The 20,815-nt window shown below is 42.3% G+C and overlaps 1 protein-coding gene across 1 annotated transcript; it reads left to right on the top strand.

Moving 5' to 3' along the window:
• The first annotated feature begins 1,127 nt into the window (after window positions 1-1,127).
• LOC132591329 (vomeronasal type-2 receptor 26-like) lies at window positions 1,128-8,456 on the top strand. The gene is made up of 4 exons (XM_060269567.1): window positions 1,128-1,412; window positions 2,018-2,834; window positions 6,285-6,410; window positions 7,378-8,456. Exons 1-4 carry the CDS (start codon window positions 1,386-1,388, stop codon window positions 8,280-8,282), a joined length of 1,875 nt encoding a protein of 624 aa, XP_060125550.1. The 5' UTR covers window positions 1,128-1,385; the 3' UTR covers window positions 8,283-8,456.
• Window positions 8,457-20,815: the final 12,359 nt, after the last annotated feature.

Below are 20,815 nucleotides of genomic sequence, written 5' to 3'. Positions count from 1 at the left end.
TCTTCTCAACAAAGCTCCAGAGATTTGTCCAACAATCACCTTTCAGTCCACTCAAGGAGATCTCAGAATTGACAACAACATGAGGTAATTGAGATATTTCATCAGAGCAGGGAAGGATTGGTACATAAATGCCTTCTGTACTGCTGAGAATTTGGGGTCAGATTTAGGACAGGCGAGTTGCAATACAAGGGTGCAAGGCTGACTTCTATCTATCCCTTCTAGATGTCAAGACTTGGTTGCATGCCATCAACATTATCTAATTATTGTCTAGTTCAGAGGAGAAGTCACAGGAAACGAAGCTCTTCCAAGCAGGCACAGAATGGTTCTGCTTCTCCTGCTCTTCCTGCCTCATGCAGACTGTGGAGGGAAGGCAAAATGCCCCTTGACTTTGGAGAGAGACTGGATTGAGCCATTCAATTATTACAGGCCAGGAGACCACCTCATTAGTGGAGTCATCTCTGCCGCAGGTATGATATTTAATCCACAGCACTTCAAAGAGTCTCCCTCTACCAGCTTCATCATGTAAGTCCATTTATGGTGATCTGCTTATTGCTGCTTCGTTCAATATTGATCTTTATTTATCATCCATTTGGAGCTGTGGTGTATCTGTGTACTTTAGACCTTCCAGGCTGTGATGCTTTGGGGAATAAGTTTTTAATTCTTTATATTCTTTCTTTTTTTAATGTTTGCACTTCTTTTTTAAAACAAATCAATAAAATTAGTTATAAAAATAACAGGCTGGGGGGAGATGGAGAGAGAGAGAGAGAGAGAGATGTTCCATGTCATTTAATGAGCCTTTAAAAACCTTTTGTCTCCTATTGTTCTTTGAAAGTCTGTGCACGTCTAATTCCATCATGAAAAAATCCCTCTGCTTTAGTTTTGTTTTCCAAGGGATGAGTATTGATTGAACAAGGCTTTCCCACGACTCAGGCATCATTAAGTGGGGAATGGCTATCAAATTTCTGAACCTGGATCAGTATTAGCATGATTAAATTCTAGAAATTGAATCCAGGACTTTATATTATGCTAAGAAGCTTGTCAGAAAAAGCAAGAGTTGGAAGTGATATCTTCACTGAATGCTGGAGGATATGATGTGATATGTGCATTTTTGCAGGAAAGGAGAAAAACGGTACTGGCTGGCCCTGTACTTCTTCTTTGCCATTCAGCATATCAACCAGAATCCCCGGCTCTTGCCCAACATCACTCTGGGATACAATATCTATGATAACTTTTTTCTTGGAAGGGTGACGTATGAAGCTTTGGTAGACCTGGTCTCTTCTAGACAGGCGAATGTTCCAAACTACAACTGCGGAGGACAGAATAACTTGATTGCTGTTCTTGAAGGAACTGACTCTGACACTCAAAACTCCATCCAGATTTCAAGCATGTTGGGCATCTATAAAATCCCACAGGTAGGAATGGAGATGGAGGGATTATCTGACTGAGGTTCTCAGGCATGAAAATTTTGGGTAGTGTCAACTCAGAATGAAGAATGCCTTCTTCAAAGGCATTGAAGAAAGGAGATAAGGAATGGCCAGATGAATTACTGTGCTCTTGTTGATATTACCTGTCCTTCCCCCCTTCTCTTTGTGTCAAATGCTGATTTCTCTCTGTATGTGTTTGTATGCCTGTACATATAAAACGGGAAGGAAGGGAACTTCCCTCATACTTGTGGCCATGCCACTAAAAATGGAATAAAGCAGAAAAGTTCCCCCTGAATGAAAATGTGATATTTTGTTTATTGATTGAAAGCATTTATAACCCATTCAATAAATAAAAATCTTTTAGCATTGCACAACGTAAAACAGTAACAAAATTGTTGAAAGAATAACAGTAAATTGAAAACAGGAACTGAGTAATTCATAAAGATAAAAATGGGGTCCAGTCTTATGTGCCAAAGAAATCTGGGCAAAGGAACAACATGTCTTTACAAAACAGATATATGTTATTTGGGCGAAGAACTATTTCGGCCTTCATCCCAAACAATGCAAGCCAACAGTCCTTCTTTTCTTGCCAGGTCAACTATGCTTTTGGCTCCCTTGTTCTGAATGACAAGAGGCAGTTCCCCTTTTTCTATCGGACGGTCCCCAAAGAAGAGGCCCTGTACCCAGCAATTGTCAAGCTGCTCCTTCACTTCAGATGGACTTTCATTGGTCTCATTGCTCCAGACACCGACAATGGAGAGAAGTTCATGAAGACATTGACACCTGGGCTCGTAGAAAGTGGAATCTGTGTTGCCATCTCACTAAGCATTCCACAACTTAATATAAACAAAATGACGATCAATATTCCTCCATTAGAAAAGTGGGGACAAGCCCATGTATTCCTTTATTATGTAGAAACTAGTTATTTCGTGGTGGGAATACGACTTGGAATAATTATATTCAACCAGCTGGTCCCACCCACTGCAAGGAAAGTCTTCATCACAACATCTATGTGGGATTTGAGTGTAGAATTCATCAGCTTCATGAACCTTGGTTTTGATTTCCAGCACTTCCACAGTATTCTTTCTTTCTCTATTGGGGCAAATAAGTGGACAAATTATGATGATGTTGATGCCTTTTTCTTTGCAAGCAAGCAGTTTTGGGAGGAAGCTTTTAATTGTTCCTATTTACAGAATACATTGTCTGTGAAAAGCTGGACAAGATGCCGAGAAAGAGAGGAACTGGAGTTGCTGCCCCAAAACCATCTGGAAAGACTCTTATCTCTAAACAGCTACAGGATTTACAACACTGTCCAAGCTGTGGCGCGTTCCTTAAATGCTGCGTATTCCTCTAGATCAAAGTGGAGGTTGAAGGATACTCTGGAAGTTCAAAGGCTACAGCCATGGCAGGTATTTCCTTTCCCATTACTGACATCTCTTCCAAACAGGGCACTCAATTGTACTATTCCAGAAACGTAGTCTTGGAGATTGTCTGAGAACTTGGGGGTTGTAGTGGGGAGGTGAGATTTTGCAAACCCCTTTGTGAAGTGCCCTGAATGGGATCCTTTTTATCTCCTCTCAGATGAGAGTCTCTCTGGTAACAGTTCCTACCACTGGCTTAAACTCTTCTTTGCTTTGACCCCCACCCCCTCCATAAGAATTCCCTTGGCTAGGGAAGATGGCATTGCACAAGCTCTCTCTCCCTAAGCCTTCTTCCTTCCTCTTTAGGGTGATATTTTGGCACCTACTGAGCTCCATGAAGCTCTATCCTTTGTCCAAACATGTGAGTGTTGCTGGAGTGTCTGAGTTATTAAGTGTCTGAGTGACTCATCTTCTCATTACAATAGATTTGAATATATATGGGCATTTGTCATATTTCTGGCGTATTTATATTCTGATCCCATTAATATGCATTGAACTAAATTTTCCGTTTTATATAGAATATCTTGAATATTTTTTATACAGAGCAGATAACAGCTGTAATCCTCATCTGAGGCCCATCTTCATGTGCCTCCTTCATGAGAAGTCTGGAGGGTGGCAACATGAGAATGCGCCTTTTCTGCAGCCCCCCCCCCCCTTTGGAGAATGCTGTCTCCAGGGAGGTTTGGCACCAAAAAAATAGGTTTAAAATTGGGGCTCGTCTTATACACGGTTAGTGCTGAGGGGTGTTTTCTTAATTTGGAGTCCCCAAAAATGGGGGGCGTCCTATATATTGGGGTCGTCTTATACACGGAAAAATACGGTTCCACTGTAGTTTGTTCACAGGCTGCAATAATGGATGTTTTTAGCTTGGTCCAGTGTTCCTAGATGTTATCAGGGAATTCTGAAAGCAGCTGGTCCTTAAGAGTCTTACATATACTTTAAATATATACTCTCTCTATATATATACTTTAAATATAAACTCCAGGTTATTACAACAATCCTGCCAATGTTTGTATCTGTTTGCAGTTTATCTGTAAATATTCAATAAACCATTTCCATTCTTTTATATAAAAAAGTTTGTTTTCTTGAGTCCTTATTCTTCTGGTAAGTTTTGCTATTTCTGAATATTCCTTTAGTTTTTGTATCCATTCTTCCTTTGCTAGGACTTTTGCTACTTTCCATTTTTGGACGAGTAGCATTCTTGCTGCTGTGGTCGCATACATGAATACATTTGTCTACAATTTAGGTAGTTCTGTCTTTATAATTCCAAAAGGTTGCCAGTGGTTGCCAGAACTGTAGGGCCCAGCCTTCCGCCCTTTCAAAGGTGCCAACACTCTCCTGGATGTTTCCCAAGCATCTCAAACTGCATTTGTGCATCTCTGGACTCTGTTCTGCCCTCCTCATTTTCCTGTGTGCTCTTTGAAACCAGGGAGGAGGGAAGCCTGTCTCAGCAGGAGATGAAGAGTCCATGGATTCTCCAGCATTATCTTGACCCCTCTCCTTGACCGCACTGGGAGCCACTGTGGTGCAGTGGATAAGAGTGGGAGACTCGTAATCTGGGGAACCGGGTTCGTGTCTCCGCTCCTCCACATGCAGCTGCTGGGTGACCTTGGGCTAGTTATACTTCTCTGAAGTCTCTCAGCCCCACTCACCTCACAGAGTGTTTGTTGTGGAGGAGGAAGGGAAAAGGAGATTGTTAGCCGCTTTGAGACTCCTTCGGGTAGTGATAAAGCAGGATATCAAATTCAAACTCTTTTTCTTCTTCTTCCTCTGCTTCAGTCTCAGAGTCTGAACTGCTCCCTGTCACTGACTCTCCATACTCACTAAACCCTGTTGCCTCTTCAGCATCCAGCCCCTCATCACAATCTTCTTCCTCTGATCTCTCCTCAGTGTCCCACCACCAATGCCCTGGCTCTGAGCCTTCCTCAACTGGGGGTTCCCTTGAAGATCCCCTGGCTGGTGTTTCCCACAATTCCTCAGACTGCCCAACCAGTCCCTGACACTCTGTAGCCAATCCCAAATGAAATGCGCAGAGATGAATAGTCAGTGGTATTTTCCCTGTTCTATATGTTGCCACTTTCTCTGCCATTCTAGCTCCACTCTTTCCTGGGAGACGCCCAATTTTACAATTCTTCAATGGACAGAGTGTATTTGGATGAGAACGGGGAACTTGCAGCTGACTTCGACATTGTGAACTGGATGGTGTTTCCCAATCGGTCCCTCCTTAGAGAGACAACTGGGAGAATCAATAGACAGAGATCCCTAGACCTAAAGTGCACCATCGACCAGAATGCCACTGTGTGCCCCAAATGGCTCAACAAGGTGCATGAAATAATTTCAATATATTAGATTTCCCATCCGATAAGCTTAAATTATGCCACCATGTTTTGTGCCGTGCTGCCTTCAAATGCCTTCTGCATATCTTGAAGATCTAACAGTGGGTCCGTGGGAAACTGTATATACAGGATTCAGCTGCTATGGGTGTGTGATTTCAAGGTGGTTACTTGCTTTAGTAACTAGATGAGGTGGTCAATGAATCATAGAATCATAGAGTTGGAAGAGACCACAAGGGCCATCCAGTCCAACCCCCTGCCAAGCTGTCCATGGAGGCGCAGGCCAATTCTGTGTCCAGGGCAGCTGTTTATCAGCTCCATCTGGTATGCAGGCTGAGACCCTACCTGCCCGCAGACTGTCTTGCCAGAGTGGTGCATGCTCTAGAATCATAGAATAATAGAGTTGGAATAGACCACAAGGGCCATCCAGTCCAACCCCCTGCCAAGCAGGAAACACCATCAAAGCATTCTTGACATATGCCCGTCAAGCCTCTGCTTAAAGACCTCCAAAGAAGGAGACTCCACCACACTCCTTGGTAGCAAATTCCACTGCCGAATCTTTTGAGGATTTAAAAACCAAACTGAAACACAGCAGAACAACAGAGGTAGGAAAGCGGAAAGAACTAGGGTTTTGATCAAACGGAAACATTCTCATGAGAGGTTTTGCAGCAATCAAGCAGTATATAAATTTGGTTAAAGATAATTAATTAAGCAATACATTGTTATCATCCTTAACACATCAGCCTTAACACATTCTCCTTGATGCCCTAGTGTGGTGTAGTGGTTAAGAGCGGTAGACGCGTAATCTGGGGAACCAGGTTCACTTCTCCGCTCCTCCACATGCAGCTGCTGGGTGACTTTGGCCTAGTCACACTTCTCTGAAGTCTCTCATCCCCACCCACCTCACAGAGTGTTTGTTGTGGTAGAGGAAGGGAAAGGAGAATGTTAGCCACTTTGAGACTCCCTCAGGTAGTGATAAAGTGGAATATCAAATCCAAATTCTTCTCCTTCTTCTCCTTCTTCTCCTTCTTCTTCTTCTTCTTCTTCTTCTTCTTCTTCTTCTTCTTCTTCTTCTTCTTCTTCTTCTTCTTCTTCTTCTTCTTCGCCCCTGCCTACTTCCAGGTGTGTGGAAAGTTGCCAGCCTGGATTCTTCAAGGTATCTCAGGAAGGAATGTTGCTCTGCTGCTATGACTGTGTTCCCTGTGCGGAAGGAACCATTGCCACTCAGGAAGGTGGGTGACACCAGCAGAAAGACCTGCCCTGGGGGAAGAGGACAAAGGACCTTTCTAGTGTCCAGGGTTCATTTAAGTGGAGTTCTAGAACTGATGTCCTGCTACAACACAACTGGGCATTTTCCTCATGGATGCTAAGTCAGGGGTCAGCAACCTTTTTCATCTGTGGGCCGGTCCACCATCCCTCAGACCATGTTGTGGGCCGGACTATTTTTTTTGGGGGGGGAATGAACAAATTCCTATGCCCCACAAATAACCCAAAGATTTTAAATAACAAAATAAAATTCCTATGCCCCACAAATAACCCAAAGGTTTTAAATAAAAGGACACATTCTACTCATGTAAAAACACGCTGATTCCCAGACCATCTGTGGTCCGGATTGAGAAGGCGATTGGGCCACATCCGGCCCACGGGCCCTAAGTTGCCTACCCCTGTACTAAGTTGACACATTCAATGACAATTGGAAGCCTGCACAGAGTGGGAGAAAATCCTGAGATGTGGGAATTTGACAGTACTTTGACGGTTTGTCAAACTTGGCACAAGAGGCAACATGAACTATGAGATGATTATCAGGCACAAATGTTTCATATAGTTGAGTCCAACAAGGTCCCTTTTGAGTGTCATAGTAGAAACCTTTGGCCTCAGGACCCTTATCCTAACATTGACGTCTTTTCAGCAAAGGGTTTATCATTCTTTTATTCCTATCAGAAATATTAGTGAGGGCCTCCTGCATTGTGGATCCCTTAATATGTGGAATCCTCTCCCTACTGTTTTTACCACCAATCGAAGACATACCAGTTGCCCCAGGTTTCCCTGTCCCGTAATATTAATATTTATACCAATAAATGATCTCCCTGGTTATATGCAATTATATTTATGTTTTCTTTTAGTGGAGACCACTTTGGTATTACTTCTTGTCAATGAAAAGCAGTACAGTAAAGATGTTATTCCTCGTGATCTTTCCAGATGCAGAGCATTGCGCCAGGTGTCCCGAAGATCAGCATCCAAACAAGGACAGAGATCAATGTTTCTACAAGATCATCACCTTCCTGGCTTATACAGAACCTTTGGGGATCTTCCTAGCTTCCTTTGCCTTATTCTTATCCTTAACCACGTGTGTTGTGTTAGGAATATTCCTTATATTCCAAGAAACTCCCATAGTCAAAGCCAACAACAGGAACCTCTCCTATATCCTCCTCATCTCCCTCTTGCTTTCTTTTCTGTCCTCCTTCCTCTTCATTGGAAGGCCAAGGAAAGTGACCTGCCTTCTCCGACAAGTGACCTTCAGCATCATCTTTTCAGTTGCCGTCTCCTCTGTGTTGGCAAAAACCATCACTGTGGTGCTGGCCTTCCTGGCCACAAAGCCAGGAAACACGATGAGGAGATGGCTGGGAAAGAGTCTGGCCAACTCCATTGTCATTTCCTGTACCAGTGTCCAAGTTGTCATCTGCATCATCTGGCTGGGAATCTCTCCACCCTTCACAGAGTCTGACATGCATTCCCAGCCTAGGGAGGTCATCCTGCAATGTAATGAAGGGTCTGTTGCCATGTTTTATGGTTCCTTTATCTACATGGGCTTCCTGGCTGCCATCTGCTTCACAGTGGCTTTTCTGGCCAGGAAGCTGCCCGGGGCCTTCAATGAAGCCAAGCTAATCACCTTCAGCATGCTGGTCTTCTGCAGCGTTTGGGTCTCGTTTGTACCCACCTACTTGAGCACAAAGGGGAAGTACATGGTAGCTGTACAGGTCTTCTCCATCTTGGCCTCCAGTGCTGGGCTTCTGGGCTGCATCTTCATTCCCAAGTGCTACATTATTGTACTGAGGCCTGATCTGAACACAAAAGAGCATCTGACAACAAAAGCTGACTCCTAAATTACTACATATTACTAAATTTCCAGTACAACAATGATGAGAAAGACATACTTCCTGGCAAATGTAGCTTCTTGGATTTAAAGGCATGTTTGTGGCTCCTTTTCTGATGGTTACTTTTCAAACCTTAAAGAATGTTTACATTTTGTTTTTAATTGTGCTATTTTAACTTGGAAAGTTGAGTGACTTCTTAAAATTTTGAGATAGGGCTTGTTCTTCATTGTAGATAGAATTAATACCTGTATTTTCCTTCACAAACATTATGTTTAAAATACTGAGAAAATTGTACCCTAATAAATTTTTTCCTCTTAACGATGCCTCAAGACTTAGTTGCTTCTGAGCTGGCGAGAAAGAGTGCTGTTTTATTCTTCTTCTTCATTTCTGTTGGGAAATATCTCGGCAAGCTTTGAGGCTGGAGAAAGGAAGATTATTTATTCCACAGACACTTTGATAGGACTCCCCTGCTCAGCGCCTGAAGGCCCCAGTCCTGCCACTCACCACCTGGCCCAGGGCGGGGCCAAGGCCTATGGGTACTGCTGCTGCTGCTGGGCATAGAGGGCTCCGTTTTGTTTTGCTTTTTTAAAAAAATCCTGTCATTTTTTACCTATTGTTGTGTAGTGGGTCTTCAGTGATTTCAGCTCAGTGCAAATAAGAAGCAGGAGGCGAGGATCTGGTACAACATCTCTTTACTTCAAAGAACAAGTAAGAGCCAGAACACAAGGAATGGGGAAAACTGGGACTTATATAGTAACAGAGAACTAGCAGGGAAAAGATACATTTTGGCGGGAACCAATGGCAAGGATTCCCTCCAGCATAAACCAATCCAGCAGCGGATCCAAATCCTGCACTCTGAACCAGCAAATGATATACGTTCCCGCTGGAACTTATGCATTCAAATAAACTCTGCAATACAATACAATAAACTCTATATATTATATTACAATACATACTTGGCCGTGCTATTACTTCAATACACAACACCTATGTCATTTTATTAAGGCTGTATTCTTAGCTTTAGATTTTGATTTATGTGGAAATTGTTTTACATTCGGTTGTGTATTTTTTGATGTGGTTTATGTATTGTTTGTGACTTTTTAAATTGTGCTATTGCTGTATTGTTTTGATATTCGATTGGGAGCCACCCAGAGTGGCTGGGGAGACTCAGCCAGATGGGCGGGGTACAAATAAAATTATTATTGTTGTTGTTGTTATTATTATTATTATTATTATTATTATTATTATTATTATTATTGATAGTGACTTGATATAACTGCTCATGGTACATTCACTCATCCCATTTGATTTGCATCTATTTTGCAGGCTTTCCATAAATTCTAAAACTTCTTTGAACAGTGGTAACAACATGGGATGTTGGGAAAGATGGAGGGCACAAGGAGAAGGGGACGACAGAGGATGAGATGGTTGGACAGTGTTCTTGAAGCTACGAACCTAAGCTTGACCAAGCTGCAGGAGTCAGTGGAAGACAGGAGTGCCTGGCGTGCTCTGGTCCATGGAGGTCACAAAGAGGCGGACACGACTAAACGACTAAACAACAACATGGGAAGTGCAGCCGCTCTAGTCTCAAAGCCACGGTCAGCTCCTTGAAATAAAAATTGCTTGAGTATCTCCAGCATGAGCTCCTATTTCACTGACTGGAGTTGCTGCTGCTGCTGCTACTTTTCCACTACCATGGTGAGTGGAGGGATTCTCCACCCTTAATCTGGGATGTCTCAGATTCTCTGTAGCTGAAGCTGTGTCTTCTGACTTCTTTAGACATGACAGAACGTGTCTTGGTGGAAGGGAATCCCCCCCAAGACCAGCTCCTGCTGGCTCTCTGGCACACAAGAGGAAGGGCAGAACTGTTAAAATAAACACACAGAAACACACTTTTAATATATAGATAGACGACCGGGGAAAACCTGCATCGTGAAGGGTCAGAACAACGTCACACTGTCCAGGGGCCTCTCCTGCAAGTGGCCCAAAACAGATGCTCATTTGATCACTGGTGAGATGAGGGGTCACCTTGGGAAGAATATTCCAAGGGATGTGACTGAAGGACTGTTTGCTGATTTTTACTTGTTACTCACTTAAAACATGGCAATATACCCTACATTGCATTGCAAGGTGATCTCTCCCGCCTGGGAGCTCATGTCAGACTCTGGGAATGGGGGAAGAGATTCCCAGCCAGATGATGCAGATGGAAACTTGAACAACAGAACAGGAAATGACAATGGAGTAGGCCAGACTCTTCTCCTGACATCTCTTCATAGTGTTTCCTGGCTTTGTGGCCAGGAAGGCAGCACAACAGTGATGGTTTTTGCCAGCACTGAAGAGACGGCAACTGAAAAGATCTTAAATCTTTCTATGGTTAGCAGAGCCAGAGCCATTGAGTAACTGAGCTTGTAGGGAAGGGAAGGTGAATTTTATAGTTGCAAGTGTCTTTTGCTGATATTTTGGAGGGCATGCTTTTTTGTTTTGGTTTTTTTGGTCAAAGTTCTTTAGTTTGAAGTAAACTACGGCCTACTTCAGCTCCTCTAAATCTTGACTCAATATTTCTCTGACACAGGATCTTCTGTGCACCAGATTTCTCTCCCCAGGGCTCCAGCACAATGCAATGAATGACACTCTGCTGCCATTTATTCATAGGTTTGGACAATTACGAAAAATACTGCTTGAATTTTGGGGAGAACGAATCACTATGATTCTGATAATTAGATTAAAAACAAGGTTCACACTACTTTGGTGGCATTTATGGAACATTCAAAGAGTATATTGTCATTTAAAGGTCAAGGTAACCTTTGACACACACCTCAGAAGCTGACCCATGTAAAAACCAGGGAGCCATTTCTGTATATTATTATCATGTTCTGTACATTGTTATCTATCATGTTTTTCTCGCCAATGCTGCACCTGCGCCTTGAGACACACAGAGACTCAGGTGATGCATCTCCCCCTTATAATTATCCTTATTCTTGCCAAATCACCAGGGATTTAGCCAAATCAGCCAAACATCAGAATCAATAGTAAAGTGAGGTAATTTATTACACTGTGCCTGAATGGTTTCTTGCAGAAAATATACCCTGTGCCATGGACCGCTTTTCTTGTCCAATCCTCGAGGCTCTGATTAATCATGCGTTTATAAGAGCACCCGAGGTCCAGCCATGGAATTTTAAGTATACCTTTCCAGCTGTTTCTGGTTGAGCCAACTTTTGTTAGAGCATCAACAGGTCTCTCTTCGCTGTTGATGCAATAACAAAGTCTGTTGTTTCAAGGACTTCTCTTTATTCTCCTTCTGATTCCCCTTGAGCCTTTATCTAAGTTTCTTCTCCTACAAGCCCAACTTTCAGGCCCTGTGGCACAGTAGTCATGGCCATTCCCATAAGACCTTTCTTCCAAATTGCCCCCAACAGTTTCAACTGGTAAGAAGTATAGAATACACACCCTACACAACAAATGAAAAGTGATTGGTTCCTGTCTTCATTTTCACTGGAAGCCCTGGCCACACTTTGGATCATGTTTAGCTATTGTTGTTGTTTAGTCGTTCAGTTGTGTCCGACTCTTCGTGACCCCATGGACCAGAGCACGCCAGGCACTCCTGTCTTCCACTGCCTCCCGCAGTTTGGTCAAACTCATGTTCAAAGCTTCGAGAACACTGTCCAGCCATCTCGTCCTCTGTCGTCCCCTTTTCCTAGTGCCCTCAGTCTTTCCCAACATCAGGGTCTTTTCCAGGGAGTCTTCTCTTCTCATGAGGTGGCCAAAGTATTGGAGCCTCAGCTTCAGGATCTGTCCTTCCAGGGAGCACTCAGGGCTGGTTTCCTTCAGAATGGATAGGTTTGATCTTCTTGCAGTCCATGGGACTCTCAAGAGTCTCCTCCAGCACCATAATTCAAAAGCATCAATTCTTCAGCGATCAGCCTTCTTTAGCTATAAGATTCCCCAAATTGAATATGTTAGAGTCTCACAACAAACATCTAAGCAGCTGTTTCACTCTTAGCAACTGAAACGGTCTCCCTCAGGAGGTTATGGACTCTCCTTCCTTGGATGTTTTTAAGCAGAGGTTGCATGGCCATCTTTTGCGGATGCTTTAGCTGAGATTCCTTCATTGCCAGGGGTTGGACTAGATGATACTTGTATTTGGGGTAGGTTGTAAAGGTGGAATGCCCCTTGACTCTGGAGAGAGATGAGATAGACCCATTCAGTTATTCCAGACCAGGAGGCCACTTCATGAGCGGGGTCATCTCTGCCACGATGGCTACGTTTATTCCACACACTTTCAAGGCGTCTCCCTCTACCAACTTTAGAGAGTAAGTCATTTTATGGAATGGGGTTACAGATGTTCCTTTAGCTACCAGATTCATAAGTCACAATTCCCAGACTCTCTCCTACTCAGAGGCCTGTGGCTAAAGGGGTTCAACCTTGGTTTTTCAAGTGGAAAGAGCCAAGGCACCTTCTGCACTGCAGGACCAGGCATCGGGCTTCCCATTGGACGTCGCTACAGGACTCTATACACAAAAACGGCTAGGCACAGGAACAGTTTCCCCCCCTTGTGCCATCAAATTGTTAAATTCGTAGTTGTTTAGCGGGAGGGGAGGCCAGTTATGGGTGGGGTTTGCTGTGCTATTGTATTGTATGTGGAACAATGTTTGTATAAGGTATGTTTACATTGAAATATTATTATTATTATTATTATTATTATTATTATTATTATTATTAAACGGCAACCCATATAAATAAGAGACCAATAAGACGGTTTTGGGTCAAAACATGCCACAACTTTATTGAACACAGATGAAAGAGATTTGGCTTGGGCACGGGGCAATCTAAATACTTCCGGCCCACCCGCCAGAAGTGACATGTGATCAATCCAGGTGGGGGTTCCTAAGACTTACATCAAATAGGGAGACCTCTGCAGGGACCACCGTGTGGGGGAGTGCCTTCGGCCCTGGCACGCAGACATGAACACTCCCCCTGGATCCCTTTAACAGGCTACCCCAACATTTGGAGGGGCAGGCAGAGACTACAACTTCCCTTCCGTCCAAAACACAGGATTGCTATTAAATAGTGGGCAGACAACACAGCGGTTCTTCAAGAAGCTCTTTATTCGGAAGCCAGAACAGAACTGAACTGCATTGCCGAGCCGGCCTGCTTTTATAGAGGCTGGCTCAAACAATGTATCAAACATAATTCAAAGTTCCCTCCTAAAGTTCCCTCCTAAAGTTCCCTCCTAAAACAACTGTCAAGGACCTGAGGACCTGAGGGAAAACTATATACACTAATACATAACAATTGCCCCAATGCCCAACCAGTTGGGATGATTGCTATGTGGTAGGCAAAGCCACCAGGTAAGAGCCAATTAGCCCGGTGGGCAAATTCTTACCCGGACCCATAAAGAACAGCGACCACCATAGCCATAGGCAAGTCATTGACTATCAGCTTGAACCGAGGGAGGGCGGGCAGAGAAACCCGGTGAAGGAATGAACAGGCAGTGCCCCAGGTGCGAGCTGCTTAAATGGGCTTATTGCCCCCCACCGCCTATCAGGAAGGGCACTGGAGTTCTAGTTCCGTCATTAGGGCCCCAGGAAAGCCTCTGCCATCTCACAACACATCCGCACCAAGAGGGTCAACGGACTTGGTGCTCTTCGCTGTCCATCCTCCTAAAGTGCAACCAAATCCACTACAAACTTCAACAACCTGATAGCCTTAAATATCTGAAGGAAAGTGTTGTAAATATCTTCTAGATTTCCTCTATACTGAGCATTCAGTCTGATTATTTTCCTACTTACTTTCTATTGAGCATTTGTATTGATTATTTGTATCCAACAACAAACCACAGGTTGGGAAGGTTTCAAAAGGTATGTTCCAAAGGAACCCTCTAATCTTGTGACACTACAAAGTACTGTAAAAATAGGACCATGAAAACGGAAAAACTACAGAAATGTCACCTTCATTTCTCTGGCAGACTTGCCGACCTCTGCTGCTTTTGCTAAGCAGAGCTTTGTCTATGGATGGGCTCCTGTGGAAGGGGAAGGAGCTGAGCTTCCTCCTCCACCACCATCAGAATTTTGTGAGGAAGCTGCAAGTTGTAGTTCTGGAAACAGTTTGAGGAAAGGGTCAGAAAGCTGTTGGATTTCTTTTTTTTAAAAAAAATAATCTTTATTCATTTTGCACATAAGAAGAGATAACACAAAATACAAATTCAAAAAGGAGCACACAAAAAAAGAAAAGAAAAAAAGAACCCCCCTACCCCCCAAAAAAGAAGGAAAAATATAAAAAGGAGAAAAAATATAGATCTAATCATCTTATATCATTTCCATAACAATGAGACTTCCCCGGTTCCCCCCTCATTGATTTCCCAATTTATTTCCTCATCAAGCAGTTTTCACCTATATTCCAAATAATTTTAATTACTTAACCTTTCCTCATTAATTATCACCATTTAATTATCTCTATACACTCAATTTTTAAATACTTATATTCTAATATATCTCCCCAACTTAACTTTTTTACCAACAATGAAACTATATTTTAATACTTCATCCCCCCCCCTTCCCCTGGACCCAGATTCCCTAGATACCTCAGCAAATTCCACATTTCGTACCAGTGTCGGACTTTTCCAATCAAGCCAGCCTAAAACCACATGATTAAAGCATTTTATCCCACTCCCACCCTTTCCAAGAACTTCCAGCAATATTTTTTTAAACCACTCTGCTGTTTCCACACTTTCCTTGCTGTTTCCCAACACCCCCCTTCTTCCTTCCCCTCAACCCAGAGCCTTCCCTGCACACCCTCTCTCACTGGGTGTGCAGAGACCCCCCCCTGGTTCTCCGTTGGAGAGTTCTTTTTTTAAGTCCAAAACTTGTCCCACATCTCCCACTTGTGGGGCATTTTGACAATCTTCTTCCCTCTCTTCTTTGCAATTTTGAAGTTCTTCTAAATTATCATTAATGTCTATCGTTTTTATTTCTTCCTCCGTGTCGTCTGCGCAGGTCAGTTCTCTTCCAGAAAGCTGTTGGATTTCAAGGGGGGTGTTGAAGGACCTGAGTGCCCTTCTTCCAATAATGAATGGTGGAGCGAGATCAGTCAGAGGCCTAATTGCTGTCAAACTTGCACTAAAGTTTAGCCTGTATATATAAATAAACAATTTGCCCCAAAAATGTTGCAAACTTCCAGGAACTTCCTTTCAGTAAGGAAAACTTGGGTGCATCTTAAACAACAATATGAATGCTAAGAAGGACAAGGCTGCTGTGAAAGCAGATCACTCAGACACAGACACGGCACAAGTGACTTTTCTTTTCATCTTTGCTTTTTAAAACTTACTGTTTTTGTTTTATTAATCCATAAATTCTATGGTGGGGTTAGCTGTGTCTAAAGCTGGGGTTAGTTGTGTTATGAACCCTAGGATTTACAGCATAAACTGTTTTGATCACTTGATTTCAAATCAAGTGAAGGGAACCAAATATTCAGAAGACCCCCAGAGAACATCAAGATCACAAGACACTGTGATTCAAATGAAGGCACTCTAATTCTGTCCTCTAATTCATGAAGGGGCAGGAAGATAACAGTAAATGTGACCTGTCATTTAATGAACCTTTAAAACAGGCATCCCCAAACTGTGGCCCCCTAGACTTTTGGCCTGCAACTCCCATGATCCCTGGCTAACAGGACCAGTGGTCAGGGATGATGGGAATTGTAGTCCAAAACATCTGGAGGGCTGAAGTTTGGGGGTGCCTGCTTTAAAATATTATCTCTGCTCTTGTTCTTTAAATGAGGATCAGCTGTTGAGTTTTGGGCTTTGGCTACTGTTATGAAAAATGTACCCCAAAATGCGTTGCCTTTTAAGAAGGACAGACGCGGGTCGGAAGCTCCAAAATTTGCACTAAGTTCAGCTCCGCCGGGAAAATGACAGAGACCACACAATGCTGTCAGGAAAAACAAACTGATCCCTTTATTGCAGAATGCAAAGCTACAGCTGTAGGGTCCCTGCCTCTGGAAAGAAGGAAGGAACCCCGGGAAATGGTAAGGACCCCCTATATACCCTCCTGTTCCTGCATGGAAATCTCTGGACTAGGAGGGAGGGGGAGACAAGGGCGGTGGGTGGGAGATCGGATTAGCTGGGTGCGGAGATGACTTTTCCTTTCAGATGGAGAGATGTCAATCTCTCTTCTCCTGTCGTTGATGGCACTTCCCTTTGTTTTGACAGGTGGGCAATCCTTCGAGATGGGTGCAGAGGTGGGGCAGTTCCTGGCGATTTCCGTGGGGTGGAAGTCCACCCGGCAGGTGTTTTCCTCCAGGCCATGGAAGGGTGGGCTACGTTGAGGATGGCAATTTATTTGAATAAAGTTGTCCCAGCTAATCCCTCTGTTGTCCATGTGTCCTTGAATGGGTATAGGGTGGTAGTAGGGCAAGGTTCAGGTGGGTTGGGATCATACAGGGTTCATACAGAAAATATACCTGGAAAACATACCTAATACAGGGATTTCTAATTAAAAGGTAGCAGTCCTGTCATATACAGTTCTAAGATATAAAACAGCAATTCTAATACAGAGGCAGCGGATAGAGATTTCATGGTAAGAGAACATATAATAGGCTGTATTATTAACTTGAGTAGAAAAGTGTCACTTTGGATTTGGGCGGTTTCCCCCCCCCCTTCTGGAAACATTGTTTTGTTCTGGGCGGAGGGGAGGTGGAGAGGGGAAATGTGTGAGTTTATGCTAACTGTTGTGCATATGCAGATCCTTAAGCCTTCCTTCAGGCAGGGTCGCGTCCTAGCGGGAGGGGTGAGGAGACAGGGAAGATGGCATTGAACAGGATGTCGAATTCTGTCACCCCTCTCTGTTCATTAATAATGGTGTCCTGCAAAACCCCCCATATGATTTTATAACAGCCCCCTCTCTGAGGCAATATTGTTGTGTAACAACCAATCATTGCCTCATATAATCGACAGTGACGTATTCTCCATTTCACTGTATGCAGCAGTATTCTAGCACTTATGGGAAAAACAAGTGGTCTATGCTTTACATTTACCAGAAGATCCACCAATATTGACTGGAAAGTGCAGTTTGTTTGTTTATTTTACCTTTGTGTGTTGTCAGGTGTCAAAGCTAGCTCTCCTCTGGTCTCACACCTCCATCATGGCACAGCAGCAACAATCCCTGGTGAATCCCCTTAGGGCTTTCATATCGACCATGTCACCTGGCACTCACCATAGCTGCCACAGGTTTGGACATGTCATGAGAGAGATGCCTTTGCCTTGGGCTTTCTATGGGATTTTTTTATTATAGGCTCTGGTCTTGCACTGTAGTAGGGAGTTGCTCAGTTACTCTTAAAGGGAGAAAGCTACTTGCACCTTGGATACACTTGCCCAATTAGAACTGACCCAATTATAATTTATACAGCCCCATAAAAACCATTCTGAAAAGGGCACATGTCCAAATTGGTCAATTTAATTCTATAAGGAATCATTCCAGGTAAATCAAGGCATATACACCTTCTTGTATCTGCTGGTTTCATGAATCCTGAAACTGCTTCTTGGTAAAAAGAAGGCTGGCACACTCCAAAGTGCCAGGTGAGATAAGGAAATGTGGTCATAAATTGATCTAAATTACAACAATGGACTATGCAATAGCCTGATCTTTTAGAAAACATGAGTCCTCCATTGGGCGGGTCCTCCATTGGGCGTATAAGGAATAATACCACCATTGGGTGCATAAGGAATGTTACACTATACAATAACTTACTATACATAAAACATGAAAACAATTACACACAAAAATGCCCCCCCCTTTGTGGAAATAACATATACTTGTCAGACATAGGTCAAGGTTTCTGCAGAATATCACGTAACATAAAACATAATTATATATCAGTTGCACAGTCTTGAGGGCACAGTCTAAAATAAAAAAGAAATATCCTTGTAACTCATTCCCCCCCCCCTTGTCAGTCCCATTTGACACATTTCAGCATTCCTACATAATAACACATAATGCATAAAACCTTCACATTGTTAAGTCTACACCATTTGTATATCTTGAGGCAATTGGGTGAACTTGAGATAATTCTTGCTGCTTTTGCATGTATTTCAAACCTTGGGCACAAGGGCTTTTCTTGTCTGCCTTTGAGTCACTGGGAGGAAGTTAACAGCACTTCTAAACCTTGCTGAAACATTATAGCTTTCTATATTCTTCCTTCTTAGGTTGTGATCAAAGAGATAAAATGTCCTTCATAATTCAATTACTTAGTTTCTCAAGTCTTTTATGGGAATAAATTGTTGTGGCCACTGTGATGCATTGGCAGGTTGGTAAGGTGGTGAGGGGATGGTATTCGCATTTGATTTCCTGTAAAACATCCTTTTGAAAATAGGCCTGTAGGGGGTTGGGGCCTGAAGATATAATTAGTTAAATAATAATAATAATAATAAAGGGGAAAATATTCTATAAAGTTCTTCTTGGGAAGCTGCAAATAATATGTGATCATAGTTAAGCATTTTATTCATTTAAATATTATTATTATCATTCATATTTAATTACTGCTGTTATTGTCTACTCAGTCTGTTTAATTTACTTCACCTAGTTTGGCTGTGGAGGACAACAATTTTGTTAATTAGGACACAATTGATAAGTTATTAACATTTTCCATGTGTGGTTCTGAATTCTCTTTGAGGTTCGCGTATCCTGTTTGAAAGGGATTATTATTACTATTATTATTTACAGGAAAGAATGACTTAGATGCTACATTCGTATGTACAGGAAGAAAAAGTAGAAGTAGAAAAAAATGCATAAATAAAAACAAAATGATATTTAGATTACCACTCAAACAACAAATTTTTTTTAGAAGGACTTGACACAAAAATCTCAGATTAAAAAAAAAGAATTATTATCAAATAATATGAAGAAATGCTAAAACACACAATTTCTAATAATGAGCATCTCAAATGAAAATAAAGAGTAGCAATCTAAAGTTGTACAAGTATGGTTAGATTAATTTCATAGACATAATGGAAAAACTGATTTAATAAATGAAAGCAGATTATTTGTAACCTAAAGAGAAGCGTCAAAGTAAAGGAAATATATAAAACTATAGCGGGAAGTAAACTAATACAGCAGGGATTTAAGCTCGTTTTGCAGACTGTAAGGAAAGAAATTACTGTTTGTATCTCTTCACTCCCCCCCCTTTTTTCCCTTTTTTTTTTTTTTTTTTTTTTTGCTGTGGGAGAAAAGAATAGACACTTGTTACTGGGGTTTAGTCCTTCACATATCCTTTAGAAATGTTCTTCCTGGGAAAGCTGTGAGAATAATTTTTGCATGTTAGGTTGGAACTTTGCAAGGGGGGAGGTTATGCAGGAGTTAATGCTTGGGGTGAAATGCAAATGTGAGACAAGTATCTGAAGGTGCTTCCTGAATACCCATTGGAAAGGGGGAGCAGACCCTTGGTTTGCATAGTCTGGAGTTTTTTTTTTTCTAAGCCCTTGACTAAAATCACAATCAGTATCCTGTTGAAAGGGGAAACAAACAACAACAAAAAGTACTCAAGTGATGAAAGTACTCAAGCGATGAACTCAAAGTGGGAGTGCTGAGATATTTACCTCTGGAAAGAATTTTGCATATTAGATTTGGAATGATGGTCCAACACTTGACCCTTTTGTTTTCTCCAGTGACCCCTGGAGTCAAAGACACATAAGGAAATTTAAACAAATTTTCCCCTGCAGGGCACAGGCCCTTCAGCATTTGGTTGCTGCTTTGTTTTGTTTTGTTTTGTTCTTAACCTCCTTTTTCTCTCTATTTTTCTCTTCAAGCTGGCATAGCCTCTGTGCATGTACAGAGTTTGTGATTCAGAAATCCATTGTACCACTTGAAAGAGGAAGGGAAGGGTGAATAGGTTAGATTTTACACAGAAACCCAACAATTTACACTTCCACCAAACCAGCAACAAAAAGTGGTCAAATTAAATTATTTTTGGTCAGTTTAAATCCATTTCTATAGCTTTTGTGTCCTGAGATATTTCTGACACCTCTTACTTCCTGTTCCTTGCTGCTTAGGAAGCAGGCTTATAAATCTTAAACTTTAAATATATAAAACTTCAACATCCAGACAACCCAATATTTTCACAAGAAAGCTGCAATAAAAGTTTGGTCAAATTAAACTCCTTAATGAAGTCATGGCACTAATTAGCCATGTTTACTGTACTATATAAACATCTCATACCCCAGGCAAAATAAATCTTGAATTGCCCCCTTTATCTACAGGGTTCGGGGTGAATTTGTAATTGCAAATGTTTTCGTTTGTTTTTAATTAATTTATTACAGCCATGGCAGACTAAATTCTCTGCCCCCTTATCTATGGGTAATCTGGCCAGAGCAGACTTAATGATATTCAACATTCTCACTCATCTCGGCCTCACCATCTTCCAGACTAATTCTTCTGGCCTTTATGTACAGGGATGGTCAAGGCTCATTCTGCTTGATTATGAATTTGTATGTGCTTGAACTGTTGGCTGGAGTTTTGCAGTTAAAAAATAGCTGACAATATGGTGGGGGGGAA

Source organism: Zootoca vivipara, chromosome 2, assembly GCF_963506605.1.
Source record: "Zootoca vivipara chromosome 2, rZooViv1.1, whole genome shotgun sequence".
Lineage (NCBI taxonomy): Eukaryota > Metazoa > Chordata > Lepidosauria > Squamata > Lacertidae > Zootoca > Zootoca vivipara.
The sequence above is the reverse complement of the archived record's forward strand: the minus strand, read 5'-3'. Positions and strand labels throughout refer to the sequence as shown.

Coding starts and splice junctions, on each gene's coding strand:
- LOC132591329 (XM_060269567.1), top strand. CDS start 1,386: ATGTTGGGCATCTATAAAATCCCACAG. Junction 2,835..6,284: donor AAGGCTACAGCCATGGCAGG/TATTTCCTTTCC, acceptor CTTCTTCTTCGC/CCCTGCCTACTTCCAGGTGT. Junction 6,411..7,377: donor AACCATTGCCACTCAGGAAG/GTGGGTGACACC, acceptor TGATCTTTCCAG/ATGCAGAGCATTGCGCCAGG.